General features: G+C 37.8%; 2 protein-coding genes across 7 annotated transcripts in view; one reads left to right on the forward strand and one right to left on the reverse strand.

Moving 5' to 3' along the window:
- The window catches only part of RPAP2 (RNA polymerase II associated protein 2), an 83,750-nt gene extending 79,383 nt beyond the window's left edge, over positions 1 to 4,367 (reverse strand). The window contains exons 1-2 of one of the 2 annotated variants that reach the window (XM_055585158.1): positions 4,143 to 4,367; positions 3,360 to 3,405 (exon numbers count right to left, since the gene is read on the reverse strand). In XM_055585158.1, the coding sequence (XP_055441133.1) occupies positions 3,360 to 3,405; positions 4,143 to 4,215 (119 nt within the window). In that variant the 5' untranslated portion in view covers positions 4,216 to 4,367. The remainder of the gene's footprint in view (positions 1 to 3,359; positions 3,406 to 4,142) is intronic. The other variant, XM_055585159.1, reaches the window with a different exon arrangement.
- Positions 4,285 to 18,271, forward strand: part of GLMN (glomulin, FKBP associated protein) — a 45,178-nt gene continuing 31,191 nt past the window's right edge. For 3 of the 5 annotated variants that reach the window (XR_008715780.1, XM_055585162.1, XM_055585163.1), the window contains exons 1-7: positions 4,305 to 4,430; positions 5,218 to 5,280; positions 5,672 to 5,797; positions 9,935 to 10,054; positions 14,404 to 14,512; positions 15,597 to 15,837; positions 17,344 to 17,446. Coding sequence is in view for 4 of the 5 variants with exons in the window: in XM_055585162.1 (XP_055441137.1) it covers positions 5,242 to 5,280; positions 5,672 to 5,797; positions 9,935 to 10,054; positions 14,404 to 14,512; positions 15,597 to 15,837; positions 17,344 to 17,446 (738 nt within the window). In the remaining variant the exon portion in view is untranslated. Of the gene's footprint in view, positions 4,431 to 5,217; positions 5,281 to 5,671; positions 5,798 to 9,934; positions 10,055 to 14,403; positions 14,513 to 15,596; positions 15,838 to 17,343; positions 17,447 to 18,271 lie in introns of all 5 variants that reach the window. The other 2 variants (XM_055585161.1, XM_055585160.1) reach the window with 2 other exon arrangements.

Raw genomic sequence — 18,271 nt, forward strand, 5'->3', positions numbered from 1 at the left:
ACTTGTAATTAACACCTGTTCTCCCACCATCTCATAAAGACCAATCTTACACCAAAAATGTAAAAACGACATGGACACAGATTAAATATTCTTTGTACTGAAAAAAGTTTTCTGTGCAGTGCCAAAGTTCTTTGTACCGAATATACTTAGCTTTACGAAAAACATTATTTTCCTCATATTGCTGCTTACCAATAAAAGCTATGTCATTTAGTAAGATCAGAATAGAATGTGCATTAGGAGTTGCTGACTTAAGGAGTTAATTACCTCAACCTGCAGGAACAGCAGACTCCTCTGAACTGATGAATATCTACAGCTGTTTCCCATGGACAGCCCTGTCTCAGAGCTCCCTTCTATCCCTCATGACGACACGTGGTGTGGTCTACAGCAGTGGTTCTCAAACTTCTGGGCATCCAGTGGTCCTTTATTATCTTAGTTTTTGCTTATGCAGATTGTATTTGTTGATAGTTACCATACTGGGATTAAAGGTAGTTACCATACTGGGATTAAAGGTGAGAAAAATTTCAAGCACTCATGAACTCATTTAATAGTAATATATCCATTATACGTTAACATATTTTTAAATGAAAACTTCAATGTGAGTTACAGAATTGTTTTATATTTTCACAAAGCTCTTTATAATTTCTGGCTTAATATTATTCAGCTGGATTGAACGTAGAAGTATTTTTCAGTAGGAATAAATTCATGAAGGATCACTTCTCTCAACACCTAGTCGGTTACCCTCAAGGATCATCCTGGGTGATGATCATCACCTGCAAGCAAATTTCAAGCAAATCATCCTGGGTGATTTGCTTGAAATACATTTCAGCTTATCTATATGCTTCACGTAGTACTTAGAATAAAAGATAATCTCCTCAGGCGTGTAGTCAGATCCACGTTGAAGAGACCTGTATATTATTATTATTAACTAAATTTTACTGTTGTATTATTTTCTAAAGCCAAGTATAGTCATTCTGCTCCATAGGAAAACAGATCTCAAATTCATCTGATTTCTCTACTCCCAAATGATCATTATCCTTAACACTTTTTTTTTAATTTTATTTTTAAACTTTACATAACTGTATTAGTTTTGCCAAATATCAAAATGTATCCTTAACACTTTTGAAACTTAAATTCTATTACTTTATCACTTGAAGTTTTGTTTGCACTTAGAAAATCTGAATTTCTCACCCTAGCCTACTGGTATTGTTTGAATGCAACCCTGCCTCTAGCTTATTCCTACACTCCTTTCTTCCTTTGCTCAGAATGCTTCACACGACCTTGGGTATCTCTCCTTTCTTTAAATGATCAAGCTTTTTCTTGTCACATATATTGGTGCTTCTAGCTGGAGGTCTCTCCTCACTACTCTGTCTGGTAAATGCCTACCTAACCTTCCAATCAGTTTATTTTTTTTTAATTTAAATTTACTTATTTTAATTAGAGGCTAATTACTTTACAATATTTCCAGTCAGTTTAATTATTACTTTCTCAGAGAAGTTTTTCCCTGAACACATACCACCCTTTCTGCCAACCTCTTCTGTTTTTAGTTCCATCACAGTCTTTTCATTTGCAATTATGTATTTATTTGTGATAATTTAATTGGTATTTCTCTGTTCTACTAGACAGGAACTGTGTCTGTACTGTTCAAAATCATATCCTCAGGGTCTCTGAAACTGAAAAACTCCCCAAAGAGAACACAGGCAGAACAGCCTTTGACACAAATCTTAGCAATTTTTTAAAATCTGTCTTCCAAGGTGAAGGGAATGGGCAAATATAAACAAACAGGAAGGACCTAATTATACTTAAAAACTTTTGCAAACAAAAGGAAACCATCAACAAAATGAAAAGACAATCTACTGATGGGGAGAAAATATCTGCAAATGATATGACCAATTAGAGGTTAATATCCAAAATATATAAACAGTTCACACAACTCAATATAAAAAAAAAATCCAATTAAAAACTGGGCAGAAGAAACAGGACACTTTCCCAAGGATGTATAGATGGCCAACAGGCACATGAAAAAATGCTCAACATCGCTAATCATCAGAGAAATGCAAATCAAAACCACAAATGACATACCACCTCACATCTGTCAAAAAGGCTCATTTAAGTCTACAAATAACAAATGTTGAGGAGGATGTGGAGAAAAGGGAATCCTCCTGTTAGTGGGAATGTAAATTTGTGCAGCCACTACGGAAAACAGTATAGAGGTTCCCTAAAAAACCAGAACTACCATATGATCCAGCAACTTCACTCCTGGATATACATGTGAAGGAAATTACAACACTCGTTTGAAAAGACACATGCACCTCAATGTTCACAGGAGCATAATTTATAATTGCCAAGATACAGAAGCAACATAAGTGTCCATCAACAGACGAATGGATAAAGATGATGTGGTTTACACATGCCATGTAATACTATTCAGCCATAAAAAAGAATGGAATTCTGCAATTTGCGACAACGTGGATGTACCTAGAGGATATTATGCTTAGTGATGTAACTCAGAGAAAGACAAATATTCTGAGATCACTTATATAGAGGTCAAATCAGTGGTTACCAGTGGGGAAACAGCAGGGGGAAGGGCAAGAGTGGGGTATGGGATTAAGAGATACAAACTATATATACAATAAATAAGCAACAAGGAAGTATTGTATAGCAGGGAAATTTAGTTATTATTTTGTAATAACTTAGAATATAATCTATAAAAATATTTAATCTCTATATATTGTACATCTGAAACTAATATATTATAAATCAACTAGAGTTCAATTAAAATTAAAAAGTCTTATCCACAGAGACTAACACAGATATAGCATATCTTACATTCAGTAAATAATTCTTGAATGAATGAATTAAAACCAATCTTATATATAGTTACATCATCCTCAAAGATGACATCTATTCTAAGAACCTTTTGTCCCAGGAGATAAAGGTTGCCTTTTTAGGAGATGCTCACTGAATAGTATAGAACAACTTTCTGCTGAAAATATGGACACGATGTAAACAAAGAAAAACAACAAAAAGTTTCTTGGAGTCTGGTATATAAAACAAAAAGGAAAGTATCTGAAGAGATGAAAAAAAGGTTCCTAGTTAATTCAGGAATGTTTATTACCACTGACATTTTTCTACAGATAGTCATACATTCACCAGCAATCTAAAAGTGTCAACTTGGTTTTCTTAAGGCATGGAAGAGTAGGGGAAATAACAGTCTATGTGAGAGTTTACAGTACTTCTCAGATCTTCCCCTTCTCTCTAAATAGTTTTCTCTGAGGTAGTACCTATTACACTTTTTACAAATGGTTCAATTAATATGTGATTAACAGATAAGTGAAAGCAGCTGTCTGTAGTTCTCATACCTTTGAGAAGCATCTTCTTGGTTCAAGGCACTTGTTTGCTTAGTACCTACCATTAAAAGAAACAAAAAACAGTAGGTCAAGTGTACACGAACACCAGGTTACAGGACAGATTCTTCCCCAAATAAACTGTAGACCATCCTTTCTTCTCCACACATTTCACTTCCAACTCTGTGTGAAAATCAAATGAAATGAGAAGGGAATCCAATTTGGTTTTGCAAGCTAATTATTTTTCTTGTTTAAAATGTACCTCTTTCAGGACTGCATTTTCTCATTATCCTAGTTGCATAATTAAGCACTCCTGAAAGCCTGAGATCTAGAGGCAACCTCTCTCCGTCCCCCTCAATGTTCGTTCTCTGGTAAAGAGGGGTGTGACCCCCCCTCAAGAGATCCAGGGCACCATAGGGGCAGCCCACCTGCAAGGAGGACCAGTGCTAGGGTGAAGGCCAGCTGCACTCGGCCTTCCAACGCCCTCCTGGTCACCTGCCCACTCAGACGACCCCGATTGTAGGCTCTCAGGAGCTCTCCTGCCCTTTCCCTTAGAGCCTGGAGCACAGCCAGCCCATTTTGGGGGAAATCTTGGAAGACTAGCGTCAAGAGATGGGGATTCGGACGAAGGTCTTTCCCAGAAGGCGAGAGTTCGGCGGTAGAAAGCTCTTGGCCTTCTTGCCCCCGAGGATCTCCTTCCCTGGGGCAGCCTTTCGGGAGCGCCCGCATGCCTCCGTCTGGAATTCTGTCGGGGCCGAATTCTCAGTTCCAAACTTGGGAACAGGCCCTTCCTCCTACCTGCGACATCTCGGGAGGCGCGGGGACGCCGGGCTTTGCGGCCCGCAGAGCACGGCCCGACCCAGTCGGCCATGGGGCGCGTCGTCAGTGTCGGAACCGACCTTGGCGTCTTTCCCCCCAAGACTCCGCCTCCCGTCGCGCAGCGCGGGGCGGGGCCGGCCAGGAGGGGAGGGACCCGGAAAGCAGCGCGGCGGCGGCGGCTGCGGAGGAGAGCCGTGAGCGGGGCGAGAGGCCTGGCGGTAGGCGGATACACGCGGGGTCCCTAGCGGCCGGGGCTCGCGGTGGGAGGTGAGCCGCGGAGGACCCGGCGTCGGGGTCGAGGCCTCCGTGAGGTCTGGGGCCCAATGGCCGACGCAGGCAGGAACCGGGAGAAATGGCTTCCCTTGGATGCCGCCTGCATGCGCGCTGGGGTTTTATTCGCCCTGCAGCCGGCTGCTGTGAGGATCCGGCGGAATCCCGCCTCTACTACTGGGCTGGGAACCGGGCGGTATTGCCCCGAGGGCGGCCTGTTGCCTGTCTTCGCGCGATACAGTGATTTCACTATCACGATTGATTATATGGGGCGGGGCGCAGTACATCTGTTAGAGACAGATGCCCGGGTCTGTAATGCTTGTTACTTTTGGGGTGGAAGGCATCCCAACTTTCATCCCCTCCAGGTGTTACACTCCATTTTCTGTCAAGTGCGACTTAAAAAAAAAAAGAAGAAAAGAAAAAGGCTCCCTGATAGTTAGAATTATTTTAGGCCCACCTTTGGGGGGTGCGGGGGAGACTGTCTTTTAAAAGATCTTAGTGTAAATTTGTGCTACCTCTTGGGAATGAACTAAAGAATTTCTTTCCCCTTCAGTTTATCTTTCAAAATTTTGCTCCAAAAAAACTTGAAGGATGAAACAAGAGGTTTTTGTTGTTTTGTTTTTTGTTTTAATTTCTTAGGCTAACGTTTCAGTAAAAAATTTTCAGCTTTAATAACCTTCCATTTTCTTTATTGTATTTATTAATAATTCATCAGAATGAAGTAACTTATAATTCAGTATAGTATTACTGATAGTTAACAGTGTATTTATATTATCAATTTCAGCATTAAAACTGGAAAAAATAAGGAATGGCTGTGGAGGAACTACAGTCCATCATAAAGAGATGTGTAAGTAATTTTTTCTGTTTTTGTTTTTAATGACATTTAATGACCTTTCAGAATATGGGAAGAGCACAGATTATTTTTAATTACATCTGCAGTCACTCAAATTGTTAATCTAATTTAATCCTTGCTTTTTTTGACCTATGAATAAATAGCATGAAGGCAGGAAGACAGATTGGATATGTCACTTGACGGATCCTTATCATAGATTTCTTTGGCACAGTGGATTTCAAGGCGATTTATTGAAGTATTTTTTAGCCTAATCTTAATTTTCATACATATGCTTATGTGCAGCTTATCTAGAATTTAAACAGATTTCTTTTTTTAGAGAAAAATCAAATAGTTATTGAATTTCTATTTGCCTAAACATACTTGTTTTTTTGTTTGTTTTTGCCAGCAAATCCTAGAAGAGCAAGACTTTAAAGAGGAAGATTTTGGCCTGTTTCAGTTAGCAGGCCAAAGATGTATAGATGAAGGGCACATAGATCAGCTATTAGAAATTATTCAGAATGAAAAGAATAAGGTAAGTACAATATTTCTGTGTACTTTTTTAGTCTTTACTAGTAAGAGAATAGGCACATAATACTATCATTCATCCATTCATTTTTTTCAGCAAACATTTAAGAATCAACTTAAGATCCACTGTAGAAAACTGTGGAAAATAAAAAGGAAATAAGATCAATTATATACTTTAAGGTGCTTACAGTCTAGTGGAAGATATAAACATGTAAAGAACTAGCAATAAAGAGGCAGAATAAACAGATGGTTTATATCTGTTAACTCATTTAGCTTCTCCAGAATAAGTGTTACAGTTGAAATATAAGTAAAATGCAAATAATATTTTGGGAGAGCTGGATGACCTTATTGGCCAATATCATCCGGCTATAATTGTCTCAGAAATCATTCTGCACAATGGTAAAGGATCTTCTTGGGATCAGGAACAGGTGGGACACAGTGTTTATAACACCACCTAATTTTGTCTTTGGACTCATCCCAGCCCCACACTTCCTATATAAGAGATCATCTTGTTTCAAGGAACATACTTTATAGTCCTATTTATTTATACAGTTTTTGTAGGGACTTCCTGGCAGTCCAGTGGTTAAGACTGGGTGCTTCCTTTGCAGGGGACACAGGTTCCATCCCTGGTCAGGGAACAAAAATCTGGCATGCCATGTGGCTCCACCAAAAAAAAATTTTTTTCTTTGTTATAACATTCTAGTCATTCTGGCCTAGGATTACTTACAGAGCACCTTGATTGTATTTAGATTACTAAAACCGTTTAATCATACATTGTTACAGAATCTCTTACTAGTTCAAAGGTCTTATCTCTTTTTATTTATAATTTTTTTTAGTAAATATTAGGATGTTTTATTTAGTACATTTGTTTTTGATATTTATTTGTAATACCACTGTAGCCCCAAATAAAATAATGCTTTCTTTAACTCCTTGGTTTTCTCCAATTGCATTCTCAGAGGAGAACCTTTGAGAGTACCTTACTTTTAGCTAATAATAAAATTAATAAAAGTTAACAATATTTATTGTGTATCTACTATATGCCAGATGCTCTTAGGTGCTTTACATCTTTTAACTCACCTAGTCTCTCCTGAATCCCTTGATAGGATTTTCTAGATAAGGAAAGTGTCACTGAAAAATTAGTGACTTGCCCCAAGTTACTTACCTTTTATGTGACATCTGACATTTAGATCTGTACAGCCTGGTTTCAGAGCTCTTAACTAATTTTCGTCAACCTCCATAGCACTGTGTAGCACTTGCAGGAAGTTTTAGAGTAGAATAGAGAGGACTGATTGTGAGATTGAGACAAGTGACAAAGATGATGGGGTTTCTAGCCTCTGAGGAGATAATATATACTGAACAGAAAAAGGCAGTTTAAGAAGGGGAGAAAGTTCCTTTGATGGACAAGGAAGTTGGCATTGTTTGGCAATGTTGAGTTTAAGCTGCAACAGGTAATTGAAAAGTAATGTTTAGAGCTCAGTAGAGAAATAGGAGATTAAGATGTAGATTTGTGTCTGACTGTTAGAGATTAGGTGATTGTTACAGACTTGAGAATAGTGAGGCTTAACCTTAATAGCTTGAGAATCACCTTGGTAAAGTGTGGTGGTTTATTTTTTGGCTGAGCCGGGTTTTGGTTGCAGCATGTAGAATCTTTTTTTTTTTTTTTACTGTGGCAGGTGGGATCTAGCTCCCTGACCGGAGATCAAACCTGGGCTCCCTCCAGCCTGCGTTGGAGTGTAGAGCCTTAGCCACTGGACCACCAGGGAAGTCCCATGTGTGGTTTTCTCAATTCAGAGGTTCAGATATTGATAAGACAGAGTTTAAAAGTACACCTTAGATTTCTTTTCTAAGAAAGGTGACAGTCAAGGTTGAGTAAGACTTACCCGTTAATCCACTTTGTGTAAAAAAAAAAAAAAAAGTGTTGTTTAAAGTCACAGGAATGGTAGTTTGTCCTAAGATGCTATAGTGCAGGGATTTTCAACATTAGTACTATTGATATTTTGTAGCAGTTGTCACCCCAGTAATGACAACCAAAACGTCTCCAGGCATTACCAAATGTCCCCTGATTGGGAACAAAAGCACCCCCATTGAAACCACTAATACAGTGGGAAAACTGTGGGCTTTGGAGTGGGACAGCCTTATGTGCAAATCCTGACTCTGCCACATTTTAGCAAACATTAGGCATCTCAGTAATCTCTAAACTTTGGCATTCTCATTTGTCAATTGGGAATAATTATTATTACCTGGTACAGTTGTTTGTATTAAACTGAACAAGATGTCGCTTCTGGATAGTTAGTATTCTCCTTCCTCATAACGATTCATTATTTACATAATAACTGGGGAACTTGCAGCTGAGATTATGATTGTGTGATATGTTGTCACAATCCTTTTTTCAACTCAGATATGTAAAATTTTATTCAAATCTGGAATTTCTCTTAATTATACTCAGAGATGGGCTTCCCTGGTGGCTCAGATGGTAAAAGAATCTGCCTGCCTTGCAGGAGACCAAGGTTCAATTCCTGGGTTGGGAAGATCCCCTGGAGAAGAAATGCTACCCCATTTCACTATTCTTGCCTAGAGAATCCCATGGACAGAGGAGCCTGGCGAGCTACAGTCCACAGGGTCAGAAAGAGTTGGACATGACTGAGCAACTAACACATTCACTTCCATGCCTGATAAACTTCTGTTTCTTTAACAAGCCTTAGCATAACCGTCCCCTGTTCTGGGAAGCCTCTCTCGCTTTCCCTGGTTAGAAGTGACTATTCTGCTATACTTTATACTCTACCTTTATTATTTTATAAGAATGAGTTCCTTCAGGGAGTATTGTACTGATCTGTATTCTTCTTAGATGTATTTTCTTTTGAATGAACCTAGAATATGAATCCTTTGAGGATAGATTGCTTATCTGATGTATTTTTTGCTTTACTTCCTGCACCTAGAGTATTCTAGGGTCCTATCAAATATGTTTGATAAATACTAATGGTTGAAGTAGAATGCAGGTCAGAGAAGTGGAGTATATTGCTAATAGTTTTGAAAATCAGTGGTTTTGCTCTAGGGTGGCTTGTGTTTTTTTCTTTGAAAAGTTCTTTTAGATTTCTAAGTTTAGAATGGGTAATAGGAAATTGCTTTTTATTAAAGTTGATTCTGAAAAAGCCAGATTAAGAAAGAAAACTTTAAAAAATAAGCCAGGAGAAAGTGGAAAACTAATACACTTGAAGGCAAACTAGAGATTGGCTAGAAAACTGACTTTACTGCCTTAAAAAAGAAAACGACACCAACATTTTATTTTACATTGCAACATTTTCAATTTTGCGTTGGATTTCAATAAGCTGAAGAGTTACAGTAAAACATGTCACCAAGTTCTAATGATGAGAAGCAAATGACTGAAAAAGTTTTTGTACTTAATGGAAAATTTCTAGAAATTGTTCCTCAGTCATAAAACCTTCTTGTATCTCCTTTTATTTTTTATGTCATCCAGAGGCCAGATGTTGAGAAACTGGGGTGAATCCTTTCCCTTTGCTCCAAACAGTTGGCAGCCTATAATACATCTTAACTAAATAATTGCTTTAGAAAAAAGAGAATCAGTGGTTTTGATAATGAATGTGAATCACGAATTACAAGTTAAACTTTTAGTTGTATAAGCATTCTGAAATATCTTTGAAAATAGAAGCTGTTTGTAGATGAGAAAGTTGATGAAGTGGTATCCCCTTTATGTTTACAGAAGTTACATGATTATAATATACTTAGAGATTCTCCAGTGAACTTTAAAAGGTTCATGAGTGTTGGCTGGATTTCTTTATGAATTGGGAGCAAAATTCTCCATGAAAATTTTAAGTACTGCTCATATAAAGCAAATTAGCTCTCTTGTTGGAAATAGAGGAACTATTTAAATCCTGGGAAAGACTAACTTACCTGATTAAAAGTAAAGACTCATTTGCTTTTCCTCAGTGTAAGTATTAAAAACCAGTTTAGAATTTGTTATCTCTTAGCTGCCAGTCCTAGGAAGTCAATGGGGAGATGTTCATGGACACACTTGCCTCATCTTTTCTGTTTTTGAGGAAATTGTAAGCTTCACCAGGTTAAGAAAGCTCACTGTGAGAGTCCTGTAGATGGCAGTATTTGCTTTACTCTGAAAACGTTTTTACAGGTCATTGTCAAGAATATGGGCTGGAATCTTGTTGGTCCTGTTGTTCGATCACTTTTAAGGAATGAGAAGGAAGATGATAAAATAAAGTGTCATTTCCTGCTGCTTGATTTATTGGTAAAGGTAAGTTAACAAAACTAGATTCACTTTGTTGCAATATGCAGCAGTATTTTATAATTTCCTTTATTGTTTTTGGTGAGAAAGCTTTAGTACATGAAAATATAGGGGGAAACTCTTTGGAGAATAGGCCCATCCTTATTTATCGGATGGGCAATTCCATTTCATTTTTCCCAAATTTTGTGGATGTAAGAATTATACAACCTTATCTTCATTTCAGTTCAGTCGCTCAGTTGTGTCTGACTCTGCGAGCCCATGAACCGCAGCACGCCAGGCCTCCCTGTCCATCACCAACTCCCGGAGTTTACCCAAACTCACGTCCATTGAGTCAGTGATGCCATCTAATCATCTCATCCTCTGTCGTCCCCTTCTTCTCCTGCCTTCAATCTTTCCCAACATCAAGGTCTTTTCAAATGAGTCAGCTCTTTGCATCAGGTGGCCAAAATACTGGAGTTTCAGCTTTAACATCAGTCCCTCCAATGAACACCCAGGACCAGTTTCCCTTGGATGGACTGGTTGGATCTCCTTGCAGTCCAAGGGACTCTCAAGAGTCTTCTCCAACACCACAGTTCAAAAGCATCAATTCTGTGCTCAGCCCTCTTTATAGTCCAACTCTCAAATCCATACATGACCACTGGGAAAACCATAGTCTGGACTACACGGACCTTTGTTGACAAAGTAATATCTCTGCTTTTTAATATGCTGTCTAGGTTGGTCATAACTTTCCTTCCAAGGAGTAAGTGTCTTTTAATTTCATGGCTGCAATCACCATCTGCAGTGATTTTGGAGCCCAAAAAAATAGTCAGCCACTGTTTCCACTGTTTTCCCATCTATTTGCCATGAAGTGATGGGACTGGATGCCATGATCTTAGTTTCCTGAATGTTGAGCTTTAAGCCAACTTTTTCACTCTCCTCTTCACTTTCATCAAGAGGCTGTTTAGTTCTTCTTCACTTACTGCCATAAGGGTGGTGTCATCTGCATATCTGAGGTTATTGCTATTTCTCCTGGCAATCTTGATCCCAGCTTGTGCTTCATCCAACCCAGCATTTCGCATGATGTACTCTGCATATAAGTTAAATAAGCAGGGTGACAATATACAACCTTGATGTACTCCTTTTCCTATTTGGAACCAGTCTGTTGTTCCATGTCCAGTTCTAACTGTTGCTTCCTGACCTACATACAGATTTCTCAAGAGGCAGGTCAGGTGGTCTGATATTCCTATCTTTTTCAGAATTTTCCAGTTTATTGTGATCCACACAGTCAAAGGCTTTGGCATAGTCAGTAAAGCAGAAATAGATGTTTTTCTGGAACTCTCTTGCTTTTTTGATGTTCTAGCGGATGTTGGCAATTTGATCTCTGGTTCCTCTGCCTTTTCTAAAACCAGCTTGAACGTCTGGAAGCTCGCGGTTCATGTATTGCTGAAGCCTGGCTTGGAGAATTTTGAGCATTACTTTACTAGCATGTGAGATGAGTGCAATTGTGCAGTAGTTTGAGCATTCTTTGGCATTGCCTTTCTTTGGGACTGGAATGAAACCTGACCTTTTCCAGTCCTGTGGCCACTGCTGAGTTTACCAAATTTGCTGGCATATTGAGTGCAGCATTTTCACAACATCATCTTTTAGGATTTGAAATAGCTCATCTGGAATTCCATCACCTCCACTAGCTTTGTTCGTAGTGATGCTTCCTAAAGCCCGCTTGACTTCCCATTCTAAAATGTCTGGCTCTAGGTGAGTGATCACACCATCATGAGTATCTGGGTCGTGAAGATCTTTTTTGTACAGTTCTTCTGTGTATTCTTGCCACCTCTTCTTAATATCTTCTGCTTCTGTTAGGTCCATCCCATTTCTGTCCTTTCTTGAGCCCATCTTTGCATGAAATGTTCCCTTGGTGTCTCTAATTTTCTTGAAGAGATCTCTAGTCTTTCCTATTCTATTGATTTCCTCTATTTTTTTGCATTGATTGCTGAGGAAGGCTTTCTTATCTCTCCTTGCTATTCTTTGGAACTCTGCATTCAAATGGGTATATCTTTCCTTTTCTCCTTTGCTTTTCGCTTCTCTTCTTCCCACAGCTATTTGTAAGGCCTCTTCAGACAGCCATTTTGCTTTTTTGCATTTCTTTTCCATGGGATGGTCTTGATCCCTGTCTCCTGTACAGTGTCACGAACCTCCGTCCCTAGTTCATCAGGCACTGTGTCTATCAGATCTAGTCCCTTAAATCCATTTCTCACTTCCACTGTATAATTATAAGGGATTTGATTTAGGTCATACCTGAATGGTCTAGTGGTTTTCCCTACTTTCTTCAATTTAAGTCTGAATTTGGCAATAAGGAGTTCATGATCTGAGCCACAGTCAGGTCCCGGTCTGTTTTTGCTGACTGTATAGAGCTTCTCCATTTTTGGCTGCAAAGAATATAATCAATCTGATTTTGGTGTCGACCATCTGCTGATGTCCATGTGTAGAGCCTTCTCTTGTGTTGTTGGAAGAGGGTGTTTGCTATGACCAATGCATTCTCTTGGCAAAACTCTGTTAGCCTTTGCCTTGTTTCATTTTGTACTCCAAGGCCAAATTTGCCTCTCTTTCCAGGTATCTCTTGACTTCCTACTTTTGCATTCCAGTCCCCTATGATGAAAAGAACATCTTTTTTGGGTGTTAGTTCTAGAAGGTCTTGTAGGTTTTCATAGAACCGTTCAACTTCAGCTTCTTCAGCGTTACTGGTCAGGGCATAGACTTGGTTTACCGTGTTATTGAATGGTTTGCCTTGGAAACGAACAGAGATCATTCTGTCATTTTTGAGATTGCATCCAAGTACTGTATTTTGGACTCTTTTGTTGACCATCATGGCTACTCCACTTCTTCTAAGGGATTTCTGCCCACAGCAGTAGATATAATGGTCATCTGAGTTAAATTCACCCATTCCGGTCCATCTTAGTTCACTGATTCCTAGAATGTCGACGTTCACTCTTGCCATCTCCTGTTTGACCACTTCCAATTTGCCTTGATTCATGGACCTGACATTCCAGGTTCCTATGCAATATTGCTCTTTACAGCATCGGACCTTGCTTCTATCACCAGTCACATCCACAACTGGGTATGTTTTTGTTTTAGCTCCATCCCTTCATTCTTTCTGGGGTTATTTCTCCACTGATCTCCTGTAGCATATTGGGCACCTACCGACCTGAGGAGTTCATCTTTCAGTGTCCTATTTTTTTGCCTTTTCATACTGTTCATGGGGTTCTTAAGGCAAGAATACTGAAGTGGTTTGCCATTCCCTTCTCCAGTGGACCACATCCTGTCAGACCTCTCTACCCTGGCCTGTCCATCTTGGGTGGCCCCACACGGCATGACTTAGTTTCACTGAGTTAGACAAGCTGTGGTCTGTGTGATCAGATTGACCTTATCTTAGATCCACTGATTTAGAATCTTCAAAGAGAGACCTAAAAAGATCTATTTTTTTTAAAGTAGCTTATTATATAGATGTGAAATTAATGCTTTAGATAATTTAGGGAGGTAGTTCATGGCCACACTGATCTTTTGGCAATGTTGAAAGTAAAATCAAATCCCAGTCCTCTTTTTTCTGTGGTATGTTCCCTAAAAGAATATACCACAAAGAAATCTAAAAAATAAAACCTAGAATGCTAGTGATCACAATGGACGTAGAAGTAGCAAACATATTAGGTGTAACTGACCACCTTAGAAAGAGGCTCTGAGTAAAAGGTTAATAGAGTTATAATCCAAAAATGATAGTTAAGAGAGAGAAATTCTAAGGAAAAGTAAATTATAAGAAGCCACTTAGAGATCACTGTAAATAAACACAAATATATACTTGGAAAGAAGGAACTCCCTAGGTTTTAGTTATTAACTATGAGAGCTTTCAGAAAAACAAGGCAGGTGAGGTGATAAGACCAGTTAGAAAGCAATGCAAAGTTTTGTTTCTTCAGGAAAGACAAAAGAGACTCTGCACTCATCTAAACACCCTGGCAGTGTGAGATAGAAATGTCCCACCTGCTGGAAGCTCTGGAAAATGAAGACAGCCTTCAGAATAGACATCAAAGCTCAAAAGAAACCTCAGCTCTGGTGATCAGGCTGTCCTTTCCCCTATTTCTCTAACTTTTCCATTCATCAGTAATTTAAGTCTCTTAAATGAAGCTGTCCATTAGGAGACCTTGATTGCTTGCTTTCATAGAGTCACAGACTCTGGGTTTTGCCAGTGTATTTTTGAAAAACATTTTTATGAGATGTTTTACTCATATGCAAAAATAATTATATTATCTCAGTATATGCCTTTTAAAAATAATAATAATGTGGCTTTAAATACAACTTGTATTAAACAGGTTCAATTGTGAATATTTTTATAGTTATGTAATCCAAAGGAATTATTGTTGGGTTTGCTTGAACTGATTGAAGAGCCCTCCGGAAAACAGATATCCCAAGTTATTCTTCTTTTACTTCAGCCATTACAAACAGGTAATGAGTATATTGATACCTAAGTGTTCCTTGTTTTATTTGTGTAAGTGCCTTGACGTTACTCCAAGATGTCAACAGTCTACCAAAGTATAGTTTATGCCTAATTATTGAGTACTCTGCTTAAACTAGTAATAGCAATGCCAGATTGAATCCTACTGCTCATAGAAAGATGGCAATACCTGGCACAGTGTGGGTACCCAGTAAATTGTTGAATGTCATGCCCCTTTTCCCATGCTTTGTTATAACCTATAGCTTTTTGCTTAACCTTCCTATCTGCAACTTATATTTAGAATTTTTCCTGTAAACATTTGAAGGATATGTTTTGGCTGTTCTGCACTGCTCAATCTGATTTTGTTGTGGTAGCCTTGTATCTTAATTAAGAATGGTATCAGGCAGGGCATTGCTCAGCCTCTGCCTTAGGAGATTGGGATTAGGAATAATAAAGGTATTACTGAAGAATGAAACAAGTGGAAAGAAAAGTTTTCATGACTGAGTAAAAAAAAAGGTACTGGTAAGTAATCGACTTTGGCAACCAAGGCAGATAGTATTTATGCATGGGAAGAGACTACCATTTTATAACCAACATGTAACACAGTCTATCAGAAGGACCTGGGATCAGAAACTAGAGTAAATTTGTTTTAAATGTGAATGCCCAGCAGATTTGTATCAATTGAAATATTTAAAGTCTTCTAGAAAGAAAAATCTAATACTACTACATTTCATTTTTACAGTGATTTATAGTTTATAAGATACTTGTTCTTATGTTATGCTTATAACAACCAAAGAATACAGAAAGAATTACTTCTTTAAGTTTTAAGTATGTAACCTGGTAAGAACATACCTAAACAAAATTTCATGGCATCTGTTGTAAAGTGCCATGATCGTAAGGTGCTTTATTTTATGCACCTCTAAGAAGGAAAAAAAATACTGCCAGTTAGGCTATTATATGTCATCTTGATATCAGAGTTGTTGGAATGTGGAGGGAGAAACTGTATGTGGTAATTTGGCATTTATTGGACTTATTCTTCATTGTTTACTATACTTCATGAGGCAGCCTCAAGTAACAACTTGGTCTCTGTTTTAGTGATTCAGAAACTTCGTAACAACAAGGCATATTCAGTTGGGTTAGCATTGTCTACACTTTGGAGTCAGCTCTCTCTCCTTCCTGTTCCATACTCAAAAGAACAAATACAGGCAGATGACTATGGCCTTTGTCAGTGCTGCAAGGCCTTAATAGAGTTCACTAAACCTTTTGTGGAGTATGTCATTGATAACAAGGAAAACTCAATGGAAAATGAGAAATTAAAAGATGAAATACTGAAATTGTAAGTATATTTTTAAGAACAATTCATAATGAACTTAAGTATTTGATAGTTCAGTTATTTAAAATGTTTCTTTATTTGTGATGGAAAGTAAATCTAGTTTCAAAATTTGAATTTTAGAAGAATAGGGAATTCAGTTGATGTAACATGGGCATTTAATGATATTTTTAAAAATTAAGTATCATATGTACATGTGGCTCAGATGGTAAAGAATCCACCTGCAATGAAGCAGACCTAGGTTCAGTCCCTGGGTTGGAAGATCCCCTGGAAAAGGGAACAGCTACCCACTCCAGTATTCTGGTCTGGAGAATTCTATGGACAGAGGAGCCTAGCAGGCCACAGCCTATGGGGTTGCAAAGAGCAGGACACAACAGAGCAACTTTCACTTTTCAAAAAAATTAAAACAAACATCCATTTTTTTTAGTTTACTTATATTCTTTTATAGATTGCCTTTACTTGTGGTAAGTGAACAGTAGCAGTGGAAGAATAGATAGTTGTAGCTCAAAGAATCTGTTTTTTTCCAGGGGAATTATGTTTTACTCTGCCTTTGAAAGCAGCAAAAGATGCACCAGACAGTTGAAATTCTGATTTGATAACAAAAACAGTAGTAGAGAACCCTGTTGCATTCACACCAGGGGTACTATAGGCTGTGCAAAGGAGTACTGTGTATTGTTGTCAAGCACTTGACACATGGTTAATCCAAATTTAGTGCTGTAAGTGTAAAATATTCCCTGTATTTCAACAACCTGTTATTAAAAGAGATACTAAAATATCTTAATAATTTTTATACTGATAACATTGAAATGATGTTTCTAATATATGGGTTAATAAGATAAATTATTAAAATTAATTTCTCTTGTCTCCTACTACTTTTTTAGTGTGACTGCTAACAAATTTTTAATTACATAGGGACTTTATATATAGGACTGTTAGACAGTGCTGGACTGGATTATATTGAATTACATGTACCAATAATTTTAGTTTTAAAATTGGGGAGACTAAAACTGCTGTCAGCTTTCTATCTTGTCAGGCTAGGATATTAAACCTTTTTTTTTCTTTTTTACCATTTATAAAACTCATTGTTTCATGAAAGAAAATACGTTTTAACTAAAGAAATAGGTAGGGCTTAATCACAGAATAAAGTTTGGTTTTCTAAATAAAACAAATACAGCTCTATGAAAAAAATTACTGCATTGTCCTGGTTTTCCTTGAACTTATGAAAACTACGTATACACTAACACTGTCCTAAGACAAATACTCAGTATGCATCAGTATAGTCCAGACATGAAAGTGACTTTCTGCACAGTGAGTCTAGCACAGTATTCTTATGCTCTCCCCATTAGTAGTAAGAAAAATCTTATATCACCAGTTTTACAGACCACTGAGTTATTGGTTATTTTATTTTTTATTGTTATTTTTCATGTTAGTTATGTTATTTTTCATGTGAAAACTAGTTATTTTATACTTAGGAAGTGCTGTATTCATAGTTACCTATTTCTTACATTTTAGTTGTTTGAAAAGCTTGAAATGCCCTTTGCTGACAGCACAATTCCTTGAGCAGTCTGAAGAAGCTGGAGATGATCCTTTAAAGTGTTTTGCATCCGAAATAATAGTAAGTACAGCTAATTTAATTTGTTATAAAATCTGTAATCTAAAATATTACCTGCTATATTCTCATCTGCAGCACATGGACATGTAAATTGACACATATATTAATAAAGCAATATGTATTTTTTGTAGAACATAGTTAAAAAGATGAAAAATAAATAGCAATAATTTCAATAACCAGATATAAATAATATTAACACCTGTACAGGAAAATTCTGCAGTTTTCCTATGTCTTTTTCCTTTACTTTCACTCAAAACACTTTACTTCTGACATTTCTGGTCACAAAATGTGTGGGTTTTTTCCCCCCATATGAAACAATTCTGCAGTGCCAACTGGGCATCCTACGGTTTAACTCAATTCTGACACTTAACTACCTGGAGATAGTATCAGATTCCACAAGTTAAGGGCTTAGTCCCATGAGACTGCTCCCTATTTCAGATGCCAGTTGCTAGTCTTAGGTTCCCAGTTTACCCACAACTTCTGTCTGGCTTGGCTACAAATGGGAGATTCCATGACCTTCTGCTATTTGGTTCGATTATTTGCTACAACAGCTCACAGAATTAAAAGGAAACCTTTACTTTATTTTACTAGTTTATTAAATGATATGATAAAGGATGCAGAAGAACAGCCAGATGAAGAGCTACATAGGGCGAGGTGTTGGAGGGTCCTAAGCACAGGAGCTTCTAGTCTCATGATGTTGGAATACATCATGATCCCAGGACACTGTGATCTCTAGCCTGAAGCTCTCTGAAATTCATATTTTGGGGATTTTATTGAGGCTTCCTCATTTAGACATGATAAAACATTAACTCCATTTCCAGTCCCTCC

This window comes from Bubalus kerabau, chromosome 6 (genome assembly GCF_029407905.1).
Source record: "Bubalus kerabau isolate K-KA32 ecotype Philippines breed swamp buffalo chromosome 6, PCC_UOA_SB_1v2, whole genome shotgun sequence".
NCBI classification, from domain to species: domain Eukaryota; kingdom Metazoa; phylum Chordata; class Mammalia; order Artiodactyla; family Bovidae; genus Bubalus; species Bubalus kerabau.